The 17,218-nt window shown below is 42.7% G+C and overlaps 1 protein-coding gene across 18 annotated transcripts in view; it reads right to left on the minus strand.

The window, feature by feature from the left end:
- Positions 1–17,218, minus strand: part of PDE4DIP (phosphodiesterase 4D interacting protein) — a 176,127-nt gene that overhangs the window by 149,732 nt on the left and 9,177 nt on the right. Inside the window, exon 1 of one of the 18 annotated variants that reach the window (XM_081080487.1) lies at positions 6,991–7,346. The exons of the other annotated variants lie outside the window; for them this stretch is intronic. Within the exon in view, the coding sequence (XP_080936613.1) occupies positions 6,991–7,010 (20 nt within the window). The 5' untranslated portion in view covers positions 7,011–7,346. Of the gene's footprint in view, positions 1–6,990; positions 7,347–17,218 lie in introns of those variants that run through there. 18 annotated transcript variants of the gene reach the window in all.

The raw sequence follows: 17,218 nt of genomic DNA on the forward strand, positions 1-17,218 counted from the left end.
TATCCTAGCAGAGGCAAGGCTTCATGTGTAGGTGGGAGCAACTGGTCCAGGAGGCCCACTCCTAATAATTTTAGCTCAGGGTGAGCGAAGTGACAATGCAGCCAGCTCTCCAGGCCTGCTGGCAATAATGCTCTCCCGAGGTGCCAGTGACTTGGAAACTCCAACATAATGAACGGAAGACTCTTACTAAAACCAACTCAGTTCCAAACTTTACACGTTGTCACTTGGTAGACAGAAATGTGAATTTCTTCCTGCTAGAAAACACTGACTTAGTTTTAAAGGCATAATCCTATAACCTAATACAGCATCTATTTCCTCTCTTGTCCCCTCTCCTTGCAACAGACATCCTAATATGTATGCCTCATTCTGATGTAATTTACATCCACTTTTACTTTCTTCTATTAAGATTTTCTGTTTATTATCATTTCAGGGAACACTTCAAGATGGTAACAGAGATTAATAGCAGCAATGAAGCATTTTACCCTAGAGAGGGGTAAAACTTGGGGGTGTAGCTACTGGCTCGCTTAGGATACCCTAATACACGCCGTTTTACATCAGTGCATGTGCTTCTGTTTCCTCTTCTGCAATATAGGAACCCGGGTCTCCAGAAAGACATTTAAATTGAACATAATACCCTCTATAATAATACGAGTTATGTGATTCTAAATCTTGAGCAACTTGCAATGTATTTTCAAGAGAACCAGATGTGTTCGAAATAGTTATTCTACTTCTGAACATTTATCATCCAAAAATAATTCTATGGAGGGGCAGCCACATGACTCGGTTGGTTAGAGCACGAGCTCTCAACAACAAGGTTGCCGGGTTCAATTCCCGCATGGGATGGTGGGCTGTGCCCCCTACAACTAAGATTGAAAACGGCAACTTGGAGCTGAGCTGTACCCTCCACAACTAGATTGAAGGACAATGACAGAGCTGATGGGCCCTGGAGAAACACACTGTTCCCCAATATTCCCCAATGAAAAATAAATAAATAAATAGTTCTATGGAAGACGATGCTTTATGCAGCTATATGTTTACCAAGTATTATTTGTAATAGTTAAAAAAGTTGGAAACCCGAAGACCTTATTACAGGGGAACGATTAAGAATTATCATTCCACTTAATACACTAATTCCACATTTAGAATAATAATAGTCCACATTATGAAATGGGAAATGTATTTCAATTGTGTGAAATGCTACAAATTATTCAATTTTCTTTGTCATTCAGTGTTTTCTATGGATCAACAGTTATTGCTTTTTTACAACCCTTCTGCCTTGACCCTGATAAGAAGACACCAGTTGAAGGTTACCTCTTCCCATAGTTGGCCTTGGAGAAGCCAAGAGAGAAAGAAGTTTCTGCAGAGGGGAACAAATAGGAAAGGACTGGAAATAATGAGGTTGATTACAGGAAGATGCATTAGGAACTATTAAAATGCTACGAAAATACAAGTTTTTATTATTATTCATTATTATTATAAATAGTCTATGACTAATGAAGTGCTCAGCCATGAGAAAAAATAAAAGGAAATTCAGATCATGCTCATCTTGATGACCACAGAACTCGGAAGATGTTCTGAAACAGAGGAAAACAAGAATTCAGTGTGTTTGAATGTTTTAAAATAGAATTGCACAGAGCCACCTTGGGTCACCATGACATCTCTTTTATTCTGGACTTTCTTCTAATTTTAAATGCTATTTGAATTTTTGCCAGAGACAACTTGTGGAATGTTCTGAGCCCAGTTTGGAGTTTTATTTATAAAATATGCTCGTTGGGTCAGTTTTAATAGGAGTAGTGTCCCAGGGCGTCCACCGAATGAATGGGTGCTGCACAACGCCTAAGGTGGCTGACCCTCCCCATCACAGTGAGCCCCTGAGCCCCCCAGAACGGAGAGGGCACTGTGATGGGGAGGGTCAGCCACCTTATTCTTCCAGAGACAAAAACAACTCCTTCCCATCTTCTGGTATTTTAAATCCAGCCTTAATACGTAAGCTGAAAGAAGAGGAAGCCGTGGGGTGGGGGGTAAAGGGCTACTCTGATCTAGTACGTGGGAAATAACTGGGGGTGAAAGCACAAGTTGAGATAAATTCCTCAAATGCAAGTATGGGCCTACTTAAAAGTAAATCAGAGTTGTGAAGGCAGAGATTTTCCTCCCCCAAAGGTGGAAAATTAATTGCTAGAAGTGCTGAATGTTCAATAGGAAATTCAATGTCCAAAGACTTCTCAATAATATAGAATTATGAAAAGGAGCATTTTCCTAATAAGAAGTGCTATATAGGAACCAGCAGTACCACTAAGGAAAGATATCAGAATCAACCAGGCCTTCAGGCTTCAGTGCTTTACTTTGCTTTCCTAGCCTCAGTGGCCACATCTACAAACTGGGGGAGAAATGCCACCTCTGGTTGTCACTATGCATTCGTAAACAGGACTCTGCTCACTCGCAGTGAATTCAAAGAGAAGTAAATGTCCTTGCTTCCTCTAGTCTAAGAGTTAGTATTGAGCAGCAAAAAATGCAAATAAGTTATCAATGTCTTTCAAGTGCAATTTAACAGTAATTAAAGGGGCATCTTGTCTTACTTGAGGGCTGCACTTCAGCTATTTGGGAAAGGAGAAACAAAATCAAAATTCTTGAATTTGAAGACCAAACCACTGTTTTTCTTGGATGTTACTTCCCTCCCCCCAATTTTTACTGCCACAGCAGGCAAATACAATTAATGCTTGCATTTTATTAAATCCAATTACAGGCTAATATAAAACAAAACAAGACAGACAAATTTGTCTTCCTTTCCGAACCTTCAGTCTTATAGGTAGTTCTCAAATAGTTCACGTTCACTTTTTCTTGAGTTATTTGTTCAGGGAAATTGTATAAAGTTCGTATATGATTCCCCTGACTTTTATTCAACTTTCCCATATATTAGAAATAAGAACATTTCCACTAAAAGGGGAAAGAAAATTAGTAATGATTTTTCCGGCATTTAACAATGTGGAGGCTGAAAAGTGGCCCTCTAAAGAAGTCTCTGGAAACTATAAATATGCTACTTTACATGGCAAAAGGGACTTTCAGAGGTGATTAAGGATTTTGAGACGGGGAGATTATCTGTCTTATCCAGTTGGGCCCAATGTAATCAAAGGGGTCCTTGTAAAAGATATATTCCATAGGTGAGAGAATGAGAGGAGGAGATGAGATGAAGACACAGAGGCTGGAGTGATGCCATTTCTGGGAAAGGAACCATGAACCAAGGAATGTGGGCAGCCTCCAGAAGTTGGAAAAGGCAAGGAAACGATTCTTCCCTGGAGCTTCCAGGAGGAACACAGTCCTGCTGACAATTTGATTTTAGCCTAGAAGACCAATTTTCGGACTTCTGACCTCCAGAACTGCAAAATAATAACTTTGTATTGTTTTAAGCCACTCAGTTTGTGATAATTTGTTAGAGCAGCCAAAGTTGCTAGTCTAGATAGGTGAACACTAAAAATTTAGAGCAGTAGAAGCTGTTTGCCCAATAGATAGGAGACTTACGGGGTGAGCAAACCCACCTTCGTCATCTCCATGAGCGTGTACCTTTGATGGCTCTTTACCTATTCATGAATATCAGTTGATCAATGACCAACCCAGCTTTTTGTAAGACCCGTGTACGCACAGGCAATTTGGTATTCCAGAAACAACCATGGTCTCCCCAGATGATTTAACCAGAGTCTGGTAACAGCCAGGCAACACCCCCAGAACAAAAACACTCACACTGACCTGTAGCAGGGTAGACATGTACAGCTAGGAGTAGTGGGTATTTAACTTTGAGGGATCAAATACTCAGCACCCTGTCCTTTGTGGGAAGACTGAGCAAGATAAAGGGAATGGGGGCTCAGGTGAAAAACCCCTCGTACGGGGGCTTTCCAGAGCTGCCAAGAATGAAATGTGGGAACAGAATCACAGCATTAAACTTATTCAGAAGCTTAACAGTAGTCAGGATAAGCAGCCGGCTTCAGAACCCACTCAGAAACAGAGTCACTTACAAGACTCAATTCGAATGAAGCAATGAAGCGCTTCATTCGCAATTAGAGAGTTCCTGGCTATGTTTCTTCCTGAGGCATGTATTACCTGGGAAATTTACTTAGTATCTCTCAAGTTCCATTTTCTTGTCTTAAAAAGGAGCATAATAACATGTACCTCAAACCTCATAGGGCATGTGGGTTAAGTGAAATAAAGCATGCAAAGGGATTAACACACAAACTAATAAAAGCAAGCTTAATAAATGGCGGCTTTACAGTTAATTTTTATTCTTTGAATCCCCCAAGTTGTGCTTCTCCACGGTTGCTCCCAGAGTAACCGATGCATACGTCCGCTCTCTGTTAGAAGTACAGACAATGGGGAGGCAGAAACCCGGTACCATTCATTGTTTTACCCTTAGCACTTAGCACAGGGCCTGGTCTGCACTGGGCTCTCATGTTTTAAATAAATGTTTATGAACTGATCTTAGCTGTGAGTTAGGAAGCATCTGGGACATCAGTTATAATCTATGATTATAGGATTTTTCCATGTGTGACCCATTAGGTGGTGAAATAAATCTAGTGAGTCACACCAGCATTTGCTTTTTAAAGGAAAAGGAATAGGATAGAAAAGATCAGCATATAAAACACAGAGTAAGGTTAACTATTGTTACATGAAAACTTTATTTCAGTTACATATGGCACTGTAAATACATTTCTATTGTGGGTAAGGGCAAAAAAAAAAAAGTGTGAGCATTCTGACTATTTCACCTCACCAACATCTGGTATTCTCTCTTTTGTTTTTGTTTTTTGTTTTTCATTTTAGCCATTCTGATGTGTAATAGTGGTACGGCATTGCAGTTTTAACTTGCATTTCCCTGATGATTGTGACACGGAGCACCTTTTCACCATCTCCCCTTCTGGAAATCCTTTATAACCACTTTAGAAAAGTACTTGGCAATATTTACTAAAGTTGAACATGCATTTCCTATTACCCAGCAATTCTATTTCTATGTATTTACCCAAAAGAAATGTGTTTAGCAAAGACACGTACAAGAATGTTCACACCAACACTACGCATAATAGCCCCAAACTAGAAATTTGCCCAAATGCTCATTAACAATACAATGGATACATAAATGTGATTGATTTACACATACCAGAATCCTATATAGAAGCAAAAATGAATGAACTACAACTACACACAACAATGTGAAAGAATCCCATAAGCATAAGATGGAGTGAAAGAAGCCAGATACAATAGAGTACACAGTGGATGATTTCACTTACACAAAGGTCAAAAACAGGCCAAACTAATCTATGGTGTTAAAAGTTAAGATAATGGTAATCCTTGGGGTCACCAGGGTTTCAGGGGCGCTGGTCAGATTCTCTTTCTTGATCTGAGTGCCCGTTCCACAGGTATACTCAGTTTGTGAAATTAATTGAACTACATAAGCATATGATTTGTGATTTCTATGAATTTTTTCTGAATTAGTCTGAAGTTGTTACATGGAAAGTTCAAAAAAAGCTAATAATACTTTAAGTGTGAAAAGCACACAGAAAGCAAGAATCCCTGATACACTCATCCTCATTACTGTTAAGTGGTCATCTAACTTTTGCTCGAATAACTCCAGGGTCAGGAATCTATTTACTGCCCAGGTAGGTCCCTTGTTAGAAAGGGACCTTTTTCCCTTTTTCCCTTACACTCAGTCATAACTTGCCTCCCCACAACTTATTCCAATCAGTTGTTCTGTCCTCCTAACAGATTCCAAATCAATCTGCTCCCTGTACCGCCAACTGCTCTTCAAATATTTGAAGGGAGCTACCATACCCACCCTCCCCAACACTCCGCTGCCAAGTTGCCACTTCTCCAGCCTAAAGAGCCCCAGGATCCTTTGGTCACCCCTCAAGGTGTGGTTTTCAGTCCCCTCACATCTCTTGATTATACTCCTTTTTCCTAGTGATGCCCAAAACAGTCCCCTAGGAGAGGCCTGAGAAGAGCAGAAAAGAGCAAAAAGTAGAATCCTCGCATGCAAATCTAGATAGTGTACTTCTCATCAACACACCCTAAGCTTCCATTTGCTCTTTCTCTGAAATTCACATTCTGCAGTTCACTCCTGTTGCACGATGGGCTAAAATCCCCCAGGTCATGTTCACAAGTACCGTTAAGCCCACATTTACCTTCTGCGTCTGCCCAGTCTGCCCTCTCTTAGGACTCAGAACACTCCCTGGCCCCACTCCAGTTCTCCAAAGTGAAGCTTTGGAGTGGAGAAGTATCTGTTATGGAAACACCTCTGAATACAGTCTCTCCACCCACCCTCCCACTGAAAACCAAAAATGAAGGAAGCCTTTGTCTCAAGAGGTCATCTCTTAGGCTTGAGTGAGCTCCATTTTAAAGTATATTTGGGGGGAGGAGCGGGGTGTAGAGAAAACACAATTCCACCGGGCACCTCCAAAATCTGACCTAAGAGCAGGCTGTCACCCTGGCCGGGACAAAGCCTGGGCAATCACCGCATCCTGATTCTCTTGCTCTCTCCTTTCCTCTCCCAAAGTCAGCTCCCACTGGAGACTCTGGAAATGCGCCGTGGACGGGCTCTGCTCACTCAGCCCTCACCCGTGGAAACTTCCACGTGGCAGTGTGAGACAGAAGGAAATCTGCTCTTTTTTCAAGGCATCTGAAATGAAGAGTGCCTTTGAGAGAAAAAAGACCTGCAAGAACCCTTCTCATCTGTGGAACAACGGGGAAGACAGAGAAACATTTCTATAGGCACTCCCAGGCAGCCTCACTGGTTATTTTTAACCTCAAGAGTAGGTGGCAGGCAGATTCATTGAGCCAGGCAAACACCAGAACAGAACAGGAGGCAAACCAAGAGAAGTGGGCTGGGAATGAGGGAGGGAGAGACGCTGTCAAAGAGCAGCTGTCCAAGGCCCCTCCCTGGTGGTGAGGGGCGACCTCTCGGGAGAGGCGCAGGGCAGCGGGTCTCCGGGGACCGAGCGGCCGCTCACCTACCTGGGCCAGGTCCTCTCCATCGTCCAGGCGCTGCCCTTGCTTTCTGAGCGCTGCTCACCCGGGAGTGGAAGCAGCCTGGGGAAAGGAGAAGCCTTGCCCACGGGCGTCCAGCGCAAAGAGCAGCAGCCTCGCGCTCCCCAGCGCCCTCACTCCCTCCGTGTCCGCGCTGAGCGAGCTCGGCTCCCGGCTTTTGCAGAAAACCGCTTTGCCGTGGCCGCACCTCCCGCTGACACGGGGCGACGGGCACAAGGGAGGGACTGTTCTCCGTAGGAAGCTGGACGTGGAGCGGCCGGCGCCCAGAGCTGTTTTGGGAGCTGGGGCCAGAGGCAGCGCAGGCTGGGACACGACTGGCTGGCACGAGTGGCTCGGCACCAGCTGAGCTGTCAACCGCGAGGGGAGGCGGGGCTGCGCCAGCCGGCGTGCAGGGCAGGGCCCGCCCAGGTCCCACGCCCCTGGACACACCCTCCCTGCACGGGGACGTGGGCAGAAGGGTACAGGTACCTACAGGTCCCCAGCCCTCCATCCCTCGCCCATCCCCCCGAGGAGCTTTGGGGAAAACACCAACCAACTGTCGGGAGAATATGGAGAGGAGGGCACCCAGCCCACAGGTCACGCCGCAGCCGGAGCTGGAGTCTAGGAAGGTTTTAGGTGCAATCCTGAATGAACGAAGATACGCACTCGATGGTCAAAGGACATGGTATTGCCCTGGAGATCTGACGTGTCCGTCTCCCCATTCATTTGGGGACAGAACCTTCCTCAGAAAAGGAAGCATCCTAACAAAACCTCGCAGCCTTCTTAGCTGTCTGCGTCACAGACGTCCCCTGGTTTTAGGGTATTCTGTCTCCCTGGGTTTGTTTCCATCCCCCAAGCACTGAGGCAACTGGGCCCTACCACTGGCTGCAACAGGGCAGAGGGTTCCTGAACTTCCCAGAACACTAGAAAAACTTCAAGACAGTGGCCATGAGGACCTAGAATCCCCCCTATAACTGACTGTTCTAAGATCATAGAAAAAGGTCCTTTGGAGACGGCACCGCCTGAGACCCTGGCACCATCTATTTACGTAACAAAGTTTAAACAAGTCACACAGGCTATAATTACAGTGCTTACAGCCCTGAAGTTCCTTTTCAGCTCTAAAATAAAACCCTTTTATTAAGTGACATAATCACTGTTGTTATTAGCATTACCACTGACCTTTTTTTACTTTGCAGAAAGCTTTACAGTGCCCACATGTGGCAATGCTGATTTAGTTATATTTGCTTCACAGATGATAACTTTGAGACCCAAAAAGCCTCCAAGTCTCTGCTGAGACTCCACTACAGGTCGCCTTCTGCTCCATGTGGCCCCAGAGACATGTTCTCTGAAGACCAACGAGGCTCCTCCAGAATGAAGTGTTTCTCTCAGGTATCCTAGCATGCCTGCGTACGGAGGAGACTGCAGGGCTCCTGTATCCTTGGGGCAAACTGCCATTCTGCCTCCCATCTCTTGGATTAGTTCTTCTAATGGTCGATACACAATAGGGACCACAGAGCAGGATAACATTAAAACATCTGAGAAGTCAGAGGAACCATCTGAAAGGCCATTAGTCTAAACTCCCCCCAACCTCAACATTTAGCTTATACTTAAGCTATCGAGTGCTCTCAAGCTTAGAATGTTTCCAGGAAACATTTGAAAACATTGCAGACGGGACCTTAAGACCCAGTTCGACCTGAGACAAGGCTCACAGGCCGCCTGTCTTGAAAAGAATCTCCTGCTGCCTCTGAAGCAAAAGTAAATAAATAAATAAATTGTGAAAAGGGGGCAAAGTCAGATTTTCATCCTCGACCCCAAAGTTGGTGCTGTATTTAGTTTTGTCTCAAATCAAATTATGGGCTACTGAGTTTGAAGAGGAACTCTGCACTCAAGAAATGACAGCAATGACTAGATAAATTGTAGGGTCTCAGAAGGGAGGCTAGAAAATATGCTCCTTTGTTTTTAAAATTATTTTTTTTACAAAGTTCATAACACATTCATCCTGAAACATTTGAAAAATACAGAAAATATGTAGAAAATATGTAGAAAGCAAATTATCTGTAATCCTGAGGTAATCAATATTAAAATTTGTTGAATTTCTTTCCAGTTTTTAAAAAATGTATCTTCTAACCCAAAGATTGACTCTCTCTTACACATCTAACAGTATATTCTTGAGACATTTCTTTGTTGCTTTACAAATTACATTTATAATCAAAAAGAACAAAACTTTTTGTGCTATATTGTGAAAGAAAATCCATATATCCATGCCTCCAGCACAACTTTTTAAATTTCTAGATAATCCCTCTAGTTGTTTTTCACATATATATCTATTTGTAGAGTTATTATTACAGCTTAGACATAAGTTTATATCCTCCTTTTTTCACTTATTAAATTTCTGTCCATATTGGTAGCGAGTGTCCATATTTATTATTCTGATTATATATTATATATCAATATAACCAGTATACTTCATATTATATTACTGCATGGTTATGCTGCTTCTAATAGTAGACTCTTATAAACAATTCCTTAATGAAGTTTTCTTGTCTTCATTATTTAGTTTGCAATAAATATTAGTTGCTATTTAGTGATGATTAAAATTATTTCTCTAGGATAACTTCTTAAGGCATAGGAATTTTAGGATAAAAGGACTTTCTAATTTTATCATCTTGCACAGCCTCAACAACACTAGCATTTATCATTTTATTTTTTTCTCATTTAATAGATAAGAAACAATTTAATAGTTATAAGATACTGTAGGTATATATCTATATTGTATACAATATATCAAGTAATTTAATATCATCTCATTTTACTTTATATTTCTCAGACTACTAGTCTTGTTTTTTGTTTTTTTTTAACTTTTATTTCTTTTAAGTGTGTTTTTCCAGAACCCATCAGCTCCAAGTCAAGTAGTTGTTTCAACCTAGCTGTGGAGGGCACAGCTCACAGTGGCCCATGCGGGGATCGAACCAGCAACCCTGGTGTTAGGAGCATCGCACTCTAACCAACTGAGCTGACCAGCCGCCCCATTAACTAGTAAGTTCTTATTGTATTGCTTACTTGCCAACCATTGTCTGTAGTAGGTAGTCATCATGAAACCCTGCTGTGTTGAGCCACTGTATTATATATTATATACGTTATAACATATATATGTTATACATGGTATATGCTATGTATTTTACATTAGTCATCTTTTTGCTGAAACAATGCTGCCTAACAAAGAACTCCCAAAACTCAGTCTTGTGCAGCAAACATCCACTTCCACTCAAGCATCCGTGGTTCAGACATGGATTAGTGGGGCATAGGCTCAGGTCGGATGCATGTTCTCTCTCATTCCAGGACCCACACTGAAGAAGCAGCTTCTACCTGGGGAATATTCTTTTCATGGTGGAGTACAAGAGTGTAAGAGAATTGACAGAGGCTGTGATGTCTCTTAAAGTCTCTGCTCAGAATTGTCCCTTCTGCCATATTCCATTCCCCAAAGTAAGTCACATGGCCAAGTCCAAAATCAGAAAGGGGGCAGAAAAGTGTACTCTGCCCACAGAATGCAGGAGGGATATTTGTGGAACAATAATACAACCTACCAGTTATGCTGTGTCATACTTTCTGGCTTTTTGTTAAGCTTTTCTCTTTGTGGATACGTGGTAACTTTACCCTTCTCCACCCCATGTAAAGGTAGATGTGGCTTTTGGCCAATGGAATGTAGTTTGCTTTGGTCTTTGAAATCCGAGAAGAAGTTTCATGTGGTCATTTCTAGGTAGAACATGGAAGTTATTAAGAGCCAGTACACAATGGGCAACTGTCAATTTCCACCGTTGTATTGATCCTTGACAATCAATGTGTTAAGATGAAGCTTTCATCAACCTGGGTTTCTGAGTTACTCTGATATGTTTTTGTTGTACTAAGTTACTGACATCTGGGGATTACTGGTTACTGCAGCATAACCTGGTCTATCCTGACATACGATTTATTTTATTTCTTAAATTCATTTTGAGACTGAGGCAGCGAGAAGACCGTAGGTCCCCATGGCTCATTGTGTATAACAGAAAGTCACACATCTTCCTCCTTGTGTATCTCTCCCGGTTTTCTGAATTAGAACTCACAGAATCTGGGTAGATAATGTTGACAAATTAAACCAGTTGTGTTATTCTTTCCTGAATACACTGCTCTTGAACTTGTCGACTGATTGTGCTTCAGGAAATGTTTGAATTGATGATAAGGGACAAAAAATCGGAAGGTATCTGTCTTCACACTCAGCTGCAAATGCTCCAAGGGTATTTTAACCATCCATTTAGTTTTTCTGTGTCTTTTCTCTTTCTTCAGCTCTCCAGCTTGATTCTGGGTAAAAACGACTACTGATCTTGAAATGGATTACTCCATGAGCTATGAGGCAATAATAAACATAACCACGTCTAACATATTTTTGCCAGCATCTTCTAAAAGCGTTGCATGTATACTGACTCCTTTCATCCTCACAGTAACATAATGAGGTGGACTCTAGTTATCTCTGTTTCGCAAATGACCAACGGGAAGCACAGGGAGGTCACGTATATTGCCTACGTTTCCAAAGCTGAGCTTTGAAACCCGTCTAGCTCCAGAACGTCACACCTAACCACTCACTAGGCACACCGCGTCCCTTATTTTGACCGCTAATATTCCCTGAGACTTAGATAGGAGAACACTATGTCTGTGACATCTCTCACTTCACTGATCACTGCGGTTGATTCAGCTGACTTGGTTAGTCAGCAGATGTCTCTTTTGTCCCTCACAGCTCCATGTCCATCTCTCTAACCTTGGGTTTAAAAAATGTCCTTTCCAGACAGAGAGGAATCAGTCTGCAATCAAAGATGGTTAGAGTGTCTGTGGTAGATTAAAGATGACTACAAATTCTTTCCTTCTTCTCCCACTGAGGGATGGAATCTAATTGTCCCCCCGCCCCATACTCCATTAATCTGGGTTGGTTTGAGAGACTGACTTCACCATAGAATGCAGTGTAAGAAATGTCTGGTACTAGGCAAGGCTAATTCAAAAAGAAGCCTTGCAGCTTCCATGCAAGACTCTTAGAGACTTGAAGTCCTGAGCTGCCAGATAAGAAACTATCCTTCTAGAGAAACCATGTGGAGAGGTTCTGAGACTACACAGAGAGAGGGAGGAGCCTAGCTGAGCCCACCACCGAACAGTTCCCATCAATGTGCCCGGCACATGAGTGAAGCAGTCTTGGACCAGTCCAGCCATCAGCTGTGGCTTTTGGAATAAACTTGTCCTGCTGAGTCATGCTAGAATTACTGTTCTGCAAAATCATGACACACAATAAAATGCTTTTTTGTATGTTAAGCCATAAGTTTTGGAGTAGTTTACAAAGTAGCAATAGATAACTGAACCAAATTGGTATCTGTACGTGGAGTGTTGCTATAACAAAACCCTAAAACCACTTTGGGACCCGGGTGCAGCAGAAGGTGGAAAGGCCTCAAGAGTGTGTATGGAAACTGCTGGAAAGCCTGTGAAGAAATATTATTGGGGGCTGAAAAGAAAATGACCTGTGTTCTGTAGTGGCAGAAATTTGGCAAAAAAATTACCCGTTGGAATGTGGAAAATAAAAACCGTACCTAATGAATGGATAAATGTGGCAACGGAAATTTTCAGGCAGAATTTCAAAAGTACTGACCAGTTTCTTTCACCACATGTAAGAAGGTATGAATAAATTTAAAAATAATAAAAAAAAGTGAGCTGAATAAAAGAGAACGTATTCAGTTTTTAATCAGAATTTAGGGGAAATATATTCAGGACTTGCTAGTTTCAAAAATCAAACTGCTTCTCATCCCCAGTCTCTCCAGACAGCAAAAGCTTTCAAAATCAGTACAGTTGACCCTTGAACAACACAGGTTTGAACTGTATGGGTCCACATATACATGGATTTTTTTCTCATCTTGTAAACAGACGACGTAAACGTATGGTGTTGATAGAGTACAGTGCTTTAAATGTATTTTCTCTCCCTTATAATTTTCTTAATAAGTTTCTTTTCTCTAGCTTACTTTAAAAGAAGAATACAGTATATAATATATATAACATACAAAATATGTATTAATTGACTGTATTATCAGTAAGGCTTCCGGTTAACAGTAGGCTATTAGTAAAGTTCTGAGGGAGTCAAATGTTATATGCAGATTTTTCACAGCACGGGGATCAGTGTCCCTAACCCCTGAGTCGTTCAAGGGTTAACAGTAGTTTCAGGGCAAAAATCAAATCTGAGATGTGACCGTTAGACACATGGTTTAAGAACTCAAGAAGATTTGAAGTGGTGCCTCATCTATCATTTCAGTTACATGAAAAGGCTTTTGTCTGGAGTTGATGATTATAAATTAATACAAAAGATGCCCTCAGTTTTTAAGCAAATCGTACCAGCATGGACTGAAAGGGATTACACAGTACAGAAGGAAAAGATGCCTTTAGACCCTTAACTTGCTACTGAGAGGACGTAGGCTGAGAAAGTTACCGATTGCAAACAAGGACCATTTCTCATGGAAAAAGAACGACTCAAAGAATGGGACCAAGAGCCCAGAGGGCAGACCGAGGGGTCCTCAGATCAAGAGGTCTCCAGATCAAGAGGCACCATACTTAAGGAGCTGCACCTCAGGACCCAAATTCATCCGAACTTGATTCAGATGAGATTCTGGATTCCTGGGCTGATGCACTAAATGTTATGAAACTTTTGGGGGTTTGGGAGTAACGCCCGAGGGCGCAGCTCAGCTCCAGGTCTAGCTGCCATAGCTAGTTGCAGAGGGCGCAGCCCATCATCCCCTGCAGGAGTCGAACCGGCAACCCTGTGGTTGACAGGAGGCGCTCCAACCATCTGAGCCATCTGTGAGCTCAGCGGCACCTCAGCTCAAGGTGCCGTGTTCAATCTTAGTTACAGGGGACGCTGCCCACCATCCCTTGTGGGACTCGAGGAATTGAACTGGCAACCTTGTGGTTGAGAGCCCACTGGCCCATGTGGGAAATGAACCGGCAGCCTTTGGGGTCAGCAGCATGGAGCTCCAACCGCCTGAGCCACCGGGCCGGCCCCACCATAGCTATTTTTTAATTAATATTTACATTCAAGGAAGGATTCCACCCCTGTATGACATGAATTTTAATATTAGTTTTGCTTGAAACTGACCTGTAGGGCTAGGCCAGTGACCCCAATTTTCCATTTCTCAGGTCTCTGATTTACCGGAGGACACCAAGGCACTAGCAAGGAAGCCGAATAAACTGGTTCCCTAACTTCCTGGCTGGAGTTCTAGTGACAAAAAGAGTGGTTATTTCCTCTATCTTGTACTACTCCCTTTATCTCCCAACCTCCCCATCTTGAAGAGTGTGTGTGTGTGTGTGTGTTTATTCAGACCTATCTCCTTCACTGGCTAACCTTATCTGTCAGCTATAACAAAAACCTCAAGAAATTTATGACCAAGCCTTCAGACAGCTGGTGATAATTTACTCATACAATCCCCCTCATCCTTTCAACGCCCACTACGTACGTGTATCTGATGTTGGAGGAGGGGATTCATGCAAGAAATGTGGAACGTCAATTTCTACGAAGGGGGTTAGAACAGTGAAGAAAGGCTTGTGTCAATTACCTGGATACTTCTCCTTGTTCATATTGGGCCTTACAAACGGAAGGGACTGCTGTGCGGGTCAATAAATAAATTTCTGGAGCCAGAAATAATACTGGGATAAATTCATAAACAGCTTTCAAGGCATTCATGACAATTGCACCATCCCTAAAACCTGAGACGTTGTCCAGGACGGGACAAGCAGTTCCAGTCCAAGGGCCACGTATCAGGCAATCTAGGCAGCTTCAAAAACCCTTGGAAATGACAACTAAGTGCAGTGCATGAGCCCAGTTTAGGGCTCAGATTGGATTCTGAATTAGGAAACATATCACTAAGGACAAGACAGCTATACAGCTATGGTCCTTGCCTTTGTTTTTTGTATCATATTATCTACTAGCTAGTTCCCCGATCTATCAAGATGGATTTCTCTGGATTTAAAATTCTGGCAGACACTGAGAAATCCTGATGCTCTGTCTCTACAGATTGGACCTTAAGGAGATGTGTGTGTGTGTGTGTGTGTGTGTGTGTGTGTGTGTGTGTGTTTGTGTAACATAAATTAGTTTTTAAAACTTTCCATTTTCACAAAAATTAAAAAAATTCAAACACATAGATAAGTTGCAAAAATAACACAACGAAGTCCTGTAAATCCTTCACTTGATTCACTAATCATTCACGTTTCGTCACATTTTTCTCTCTCCCTACCCTACCCCACACACAATTACTGCTAAACCATTTGAAAGTAAGATGCAGACTCTTCACTCCTAAATATTTCAGTGTGTATCTCCTAAGAATAATTAAAATCATTAATTGCTGTGATTATGTAAAAGAATATACCACCTCTCCCCGTCAGCTTTTGTCACTATTAAGCAGAATCTGAAGCGCTTGCACTGAATTACATACCTACTGCATTGAATTAGCAGCTAACCCTGGGAGATATTTGGCTCAAATCTGACAGCCAAGCCAGCTCATCAAGATAATCACTCCCAGAACGAAGGCGAAACATACAGCAAAGACACATTTCCTCTTTTACACTTAGAACTACTGGAAGTCAATTTCTTGGCAGTTTCAAACAGCTGTGTGTCCTTTCTTCCATCTGGCAAGGGTTCAGGAATATTGAGATACAGCCTCAGAAAGCCTCACACAATCAAGGAAAAATCTGAATGAGAAAAATTCCACATTTGTGTATTCACTTTTGTTTTAATTTTCATCTTAGCATAAAGGAAGCCAAGATACTGAGCTGTGGAGTTCAGGGTCAAACACCTGGCAATCCTAGACCAAAAAAAAAAAAAAAAGAAAGGAGGATACCTCGACGGTCTTTTATCCTTGCAAAGTTCAAGTTAATACAGTGACTGTCAGACATAACCCCATTCTAGAGCACATCAGTTCAGTCGAAGAACAAACAACCCCAACGTTAACCACTATGATTCAACCGAAATAATAGTTAAATTAGACAAATGTATCCCCCTTTTTCGGCTGGGTCTGTGATAGCACAACAGGCCCAGAAATACTGGCTGATGCTAAATCCAAGGTTGTGAAATACAGAAAAGGATGATTGCATCCTCTATTTCTTGGCTTTGGGTGGGTTCTCAGGAGGAAGAAAAAGGGGGGAAAAACAAGGCCAGAAGGTCAAGGCCAGAAGGTCCTGGTGCTGATGGACTGATTCAACTGGTTCAAGCTTTTAATTCAGCTGGGAAGGTGTTCAGGGCTGGACCTCCTGTGAAAGAAGTGAAGCACTCGCCTACGGTGCAAAATGTAAAGGACGCCAAAACCTCAGTACGCAAGATAAATGATATTTTAATGCAATATGTGAATAACCAAAGGTTAATGCAAAGATCCATGATGAACCAAGTATCCAAATTTTAAATACGAGCAGGATCTGCCTGTGCGTTTGCCCGATCCCTGGAGTGACTGCCTTACTTGCGGCACTCTGGGCGGGGGCCCTGCTTATTCACCCCGGAGGGTGTGATAAGAGCCAAACCTTTAGATGCACCTCCATTGGTATTCTCAAGAGCTACATTCTGTTGACCTTGTTGGCAGCCCCTCTCTGTGCATTATGAACTGCCAATGTCGGGTGGCACCTTTAAGGCAACACAAGGCAAAACTGAGTCTGCCAGCCAAGGCTAGCTCTTCCAACCTCCTTCCCAAACAGTTTCAAGGCTCAAGGGCAGGTTCTGTGTTGTATAGAGCACCAGAACAGATGGGAAGGGGGGATGGTGGGAGAGGGGGAAAAAGAACAGGTCACCTCCTAAGTTGCTGCTAATGAAACTCAAACGCAAGGAGCCTGTCGTTTTAAGAAAACCCTGAGGAGCCCCAACTCTCTCAAAAACCAAATCTGCCTCCCCTTCAGTCTTCCCGTCAGAGTAGCCGCGCTGCATCTTCTATGCAGGCACTAGTGAATTCAAGCTGCTTAAGAAACTTGATCAGACCGGAGTCTCCCCTTTGCCAAGAGCTGACCCTCCTCAAGGACCAAACCTGGTCTTGTGACACTGCACACCATCTACAGATTGCCCCCTGCTGGCCGGACCTATCCAACAGCCATGCCGCACCGTGTATCTTGTTTGGCCCTGCCATGGGACATGAACACTTTAGGTAATCACAGTTACCAACACTACCCGCTATGGTTTTAT

The sequence above is a fragment of the Rhinolophus hipposideros genome (genome assembly GCF_964194185.1).
Source record: "Rhinolophus hipposideros genome assembly, chromosome: 19".
In the NCBI taxonomy this organism is placed as follows: domain Eukaryota; kingdom Metazoa; phylum Chordata; class Mammalia; order Chiroptera; family Rhinolophidae; genus Rhinolophus; species Rhinolophus hipposideros.